At 43.9% G+C, this 6,156-nt stretch overlaps 1 protein-coding gene across 1 annotated transcript in view; it reads left to right on the forward strand.

Annotated features, from left to right (window-relative positions):
• The window catches only part of LOC124796166 (zwei Ig domain protein zig-8-like), a 207,568-nt gene extending 204,293 nt beyond the window's left edge, over positions 1 to 3,275 (forward strand). The window contains exon 6 of the mRNA XM_047260257.1: positions 2,310 to 3,275. Coding sequence (XP_047116213.1) covers positions 2,310 to 2,422 — 113 coding nt within the window. The 3' untranslated portion in view covers positions 2,423 to 3,275. The remainder of the gene's footprint in view (positions 1 to 2,309) is intronic.
• Positions 3,276 to 6,156: the final 2,881 nt, after the last annotated feature.

Raw genomic sequence — 6,156 nt, forward strand, 5'->3', positions numbered from 1 at the left:
TACAAAACTCGAAATATGACAGGAATAATGACTGAAGCCACTGACAGTGCTAGGCTGCCACACAGAGGAGACAATAGTAATTTACAGCGGCACACAACCGACCTTACATTTCCAATTTAGTATAACCGGAATAAACAATTTTGTGTGTAAGAATTACTTACAGTACCATGAAAAGCTCCGAATAACACCTATTAGCCAAGGTAGGTGCTAGTATGGAAAGGCATCTTTAGTAATACAGAATTCGAGTGTATTCACTTATTGGAAGGGTTTCAACTTTACATCCGTTCCCACACAGCTCTCTGTTTATACACTTCTATAACTTCTGCAACTAAAGAAGGGCATATAAATGCACATATAACTGAGACAGATTTAAGCAGAATAAAACAGTACCTTAGTATGGCACAAATGGCTTCATTTGCTTTACACGTGGGATATCTTCACCATTCAGTAATTCCGAAATATATCCAACAACGCGTGACAGCATGACGTCGCCGTGGTATCAGCTATTTAGTTCACATAATATCCTGCACAGATACAAGGCAGACGAAGCGTTTTCACATGAAACAGCGGCGAGCATCACACATTTCCTCCGACACGCTATAGACACATCTCAGTTTCCGCGGCCTCTAACAAGAACCTATACATGCCCTCGCAGCAGAAAAGCCCAAAAACTCAACAGTGCACCACCGCGACACCAAACCCGAGGTCCCATCAAGTCACTGCCGGGAGCTCTCGCTGGCCCTGTACAGGCGTCGTACCGCAGACCTCATGGTAAACGTCAACAAGCAACCTCCGACCCAGCGAATATCCACTCCGCTGTCTGTTTTCTCACTCCGTTAACCACCCGACCACCGGCCTGAATCACGGAAGGCAAAAATGGGGACCCTGTAATCGATGGCAGCGATGCCATTGTAAGTGCGGGAACATTGGCGCCAGCCGCGCCACGGCTGAGTTCTTCTACGCATGGTACACGGAAATCAAATTTTTCAATATTACTCTACAAACACACTTGTTGTTGTTGTTGTGGTCTTCAGTCCTGAGACTGGTTCGATGCAGCTCGCCATGCTACTCTATCCTGTGCTAGCTTCTTCATCTCCCAGTACCTACTGCAACCTACGTCCTTCTGAATCTGCTTAGTGTATTCATCTCTTTGTGTCCCTCTACGATTTTTACCCTCCACGCTGCCCTCCAATACTAAATTGGTGATCCCTCAATGTCTCAGAACGTGTCCTACCAACCGATCCCTTCTTCTAGTCAAGTTGTGCGACAAGCTCCTCTTCTCCCCAATTCTATTCAATACCTCCTCATTAGTTATGGGTTCTACCCATCTAATCTTCAGCATTTTTCTGTAGCACCACATTTCGAAAGCTTCTATTCTCTTCTTGTCTAAACTATTTATCGTCCACGTTTCACTTCCATACATGGCGACACTCCATACAAATACTTTCAGACATGACTACCTGACATATAAATCTATACTCGATGTTACCAAATTTTTCTTACTTCCATACACGGCGACACTCCATACAAATACTTTCAGAAACGACTTCCTGACATATAAATCTTAACTCGATTTTATTAAATTTTTCTTCTTCAAAAACGCTTCCCTTGCCATTGCCAGTCTACATTTTATATTCTCTCTACTTCCACCATCATCAGTTATTTTGCTCCCCAAATAGCAGCACTCCTTTACTACTTTAAGTGTCTCATTTCCTAATCTATTTCCTCAGCATCACCCGAGTTAATTCGACTACATTCCACTATCGTCGTTTAGCTTTTGATGATGTTCATCTTATACCCTCCTTCCAAGACACTATCCATTCCGTCCAACTGCTCTTCCTAGTCCTCTGCTGTCTCTGACAGAATTACAATGTCATCGGCGAACCTGAAAGTTTTTATTTCTTCTCCATGGATTTTACTACCTACTGCGAACTTTTCTTTTGTTTCCTTTACTGCTTGCTCGATACACAGATTGAACTACGTCGGGGAGAGGCTACAACGCTGTCTCACTCCCTTCCCAACCACTGCTTCCCTTTCATGCCCCTCAACTCTTATAACTGCCATCTCCTTTCTGTACAAATTGTAAGTTGCCTTTCGCTCCCTGTATTTTACCCCTGCCACCTTCAGAATTTGAAAGAGAGTATTCCAATCAACATTGTCAAAAGCTTACAAACACACCTAACTTTTTGTTTCCAGTTCAAATAGAAAACTGGCAAAATGAATACCTACAAAGGGTCGTGATTGTTAGCCAGTAGACAGATAAGTTAACGGGTGAGGGAAGCTGAAAAGGGTGGTGTTTCTGGTTGCAGGTGAACATCCGGCAGCCATGCAGCACGGCGGCCAGCGGGGGCTCCACTCGGGTCCGGCCGCGTCGACGCTGGCGGCGGGCGGCGCCCTCCTGCTGCTGCTGGCCTGCAGCTGAGTGGTCCAACCATTGGAACACCTGCTGCGCGCCACCGCGGGCGCTGCCGCCGCCTGGGGCACCGCCGGACTCGCCTTGGCAACACTGCTGTGGACACTCGCCACTGGCGCAGTCTGGCGAACCTCTTTCTGTACGTTCTACTCAGTGGGAGACGTTTTATTGTGTGGTGAGGGTACAGGGTCACCTGTTGACTGTGGGATAGATTTGGCCTAGGTGACAGTGCCGTTCAGGCGACTCGTCTCTGTAAATACACGTATCTTTGGCAAGCTCTTTGTTATGAACGGTAACCAGACCGCAGACCGGAGTAGTTGCTTGATCGTCATTGCATCGTGTTAACACTTACAGTGACCGAACAGCGTTTTACTGATGGGCAACTTACACCACTGTTGGTATATACCTGTCAATCAGTGAGTGAGTGTTAGAGAGTCGAGTGAAGTAGGAGACTGTCGCGCTCTTCGTTTCGAGTGAACCGATTCATCGTGTTTCAGCGTACCTTTTTGGTGTCATCACAAGGACGACTATAATTTCAAATCATTGTGAATGTTGGACTGTTGTGTTTTTCAAATTATTCGTGGATGTAATATATCTCTATTGTGAAATAGTTTTAATACAATACCTGACAACTAATTTAATGTTATTCTCCTTTAAATTATACGATGAGTTGGTATTTATGAGTCTATAACATCGAATTCAATGAAAACCATTCCAGTAGCATTATCCATGGATGTTGTCATTGGATTATATAACAGTACTTGCCAAAGTATTTTCTGAAAAACGAAACCTGTTGCTTGAATAATGTACTTGTGAACTATTTTTCTTGGACAGAAATTAAAAAGAAATTACCCTATCAAGACCTCATCAAATCCAGTGCTTTTTTTCCATCCATTTCCGAAGTTGAAAACACCAGTAAGTTAACGTCCAAACAAAGACAAATAGAATTATATACTGACGGTTATCTCTGTCATTTTCATGGTTTTGTGACTTTCCATTGTTTTTTAAACTGTAATTCATATTTCTTTATAAATGAGATTCATATTTGAAGTAAGGTAAGTGAAATATTTTACTTGACACATTCCATTGGCTAAATTCACATTGACATCGTGGTAAGGACACTACTCCTACACCTCTCGGACTGTGCTTACATAACTCTAGAAAAAAAGTGTTAGTACTGAGTAGTTCGCTAGTCTTACGAAGTTTCTATAGTCTGAGTCTCGTAAGATGATTTTCCATATTCCATTCGATTACCCGTGGCATGTTTGTTCCGTTTTAAAAAAATTCTCTCCAATTTGTTTTGTTCTAATATAATGCAAACTTATCAATGTGTAGAAACTGTAGTCATTAGCTTTATCAGTATCGCCGGCCGCTGTGGCCGTGCGGTTCTAGGCGCTTCAGTACGGAACCCCGCGACAGCTGCAGTCCCAGGTTCGAATCCTGCCTCGGGCATGGATGTCTGTGATGTCCTTAGGTTAGTTAGGTTTAAGTAGTTCCAAGTTCTAGGGGACTAATGACCTCAGATGTTAAGTCCCATAGTCCTCAGAGACATTTTTTATCAGTATCAGTAATACACACACATGAACCACAGCAGTTCAATGCCATTAAATCCCTTTCTATTAATTTCGACGAAAGCTCTATCCGAACAGGCCTCGGAAGGCCCAATGGTACCGACCGGCCGCAGTGTCACCCTCTGCCAACAGGCGTCGCTGGATGCTGATATGGAGGGGCACATGGTCAGTGCACCGCTCTCCCGGCCGTATGTCAGTTTATGAGTCCGGAGCCCTACTTCTCAATCAAGTAGCTCCTCACAAGGGCTCGGCAGATCTGATGGACACCAATCCAAGTGCTAGCCCAGCCCGACAGCTCTTAAGTTCGGTGATCTAACGAGAACCGTTGTTATCACTGCGGCAAGGCCATTAGCTTAACTTTGCCTATAGTGTTAAGTTAATTCCCCAAGAACTTTAAATAAAGCTGTGATTGTTTAACGTTTTGTCTCTAATCCTACAATTTACTGTCCAGAGCTCGTCTAGGTGAACAGCTTTGCAGAGCGCCAAATACATCTTTGGTCTAAGTAAAACTCTTCTGCTCTTTATCAAGAGTATAGGGGCACTTTCTGCACTCTATCAACAGTATGGGGGCACTTGGCATTACGTCTGGTGTAATTAGTCAAAATACTGATATCCACGTCACATCCACATCTGGATGAGACTGTATGATCATTTGCAATAGTCAGGGCAAATACAGCAGCAAAATTACACTCAGGGCAATTCCATGGGTTAAGAGAATCCCCACTGAAATACCACTTCTAAGTACTGTTCACAGACATCTAATGCAGCATGCGATACTATCGTGCCTGTGTTATTCTGGTTACGATCCAAAGTGCCTTTGGACACGCATGTTCGTGATAACCGAGAAATTCGGGTTCGAGCCCCGAGCGGAATTTCATTGTCGTCATTCTATTCAACAGGTGACGGTTGTCCTCATTCGCAATTTCGAATTCATTTAATCCAATGTAGCAGGTTGGGTCATGAAACTTACTCAAACAAACCAAGCACGTAACTGATTAGCTGGTTGGTAACGTGTTTGCCTGCCATGCACTGGGCCCGGCTTCGATTCCCGGCCGGGTCGGAGAGTTTCTCCGCTCACGGACTGTGTGTTGTGTTGTCCTCATCGTCATTTCATCCTCATCATCAGCCGCAAGTCGCCCAATGTGGCGCCCACTGAAATAAGACTTGCACTCGGCCGCCGAACTCGAATGGGACATCCCGGCCAATACTGCCATATGATCATTTCATTTTCATTGAGATTGTTATCGCCAGTGAGCAGACTACGTTACCTTACTCCTCTAATATCCTAGTTCCATAGCTAAGCGCAGGAAACAGTGCTCCACATCAGTTAAAAGCTACGTTTCGTCTAAAGCGTGAATAAAGTGTCCCCCACAAAAAACCGGTATACTTCATGCCCGAGATTCAAGTAGCAATGAACTAACTAAAAAAGAAAATAGTAACGTTAAAAACTTGTTGTTGCCCGTTTATAAGAGATACTGGAAGTGGTGGCCCGCATCGCCGACTTCACGTAAAAAAGTTACCAGCCCCACGCTGTAGCTTTGCACTCGCGATGTTGTTAATTTCTCTAGTTATATTTCGTTTGAGGTCGTCTATTGTGCTAGGATTGTCTGGGTACACTTTGATTTTTTGTGTGTCTCATAAATGAAATTCACACGATGTTAGAACCTTGGGGGTCAGAGGCCTCCACTGACAAGTCTGTCTTCAGGGAACGTGTTGGAAATGTGGGACATGATGTGCTACGATTAAACCACTCTGCTACAAAAGGTGGTAACGAGTCGTTCAGCGGAAAGTTTCCACACTCCTCAAAATAAGAAAAAACACAGTAGACAAAGAAGTAAAAGAATTGTATACTGTAGAGCAGGTAAGGCTGCAAGGGAATATCGGAGCAAATAATTTTTCATTAGCTGAGCAGAACAAATGAAGAACTTTCTCTTTCACGAAAGACAGTTGCAAACTAACGAAGAACATTAATGAAGCATAGAATCACAACATGGGTTGGTAGCACCTTGTGAACAGTGGGCCATCTGGAGAAGATGAAACGTGGTGATAGTAATCATAAAAGGCTTGGCATGATGAAGATCGAGGAAGATCGGACAGAGGCTGAAGTCAGTACAAAATTTTTACCATATGAATCGGCTGGTTAATGGGACTTATCAAAGACATTCTTGATGG

The sequence above is a fragment of the Schistocerca piceifrons genome, chromosome 4 (genome assembly GCF_021461385.2).
Source record: "Schistocerca piceifrons isolate TAMUIC-IGC-003096 chromosome 4, iqSchPice1.1, whole genome shotgun sequence".
Classification (NCBI taxonomy): Eukaryota; Metazoa; Arthropoda; class Insecta; order Orthoptera; family Acrididae; genus Schistocerca; species Schistocerca piceifrons.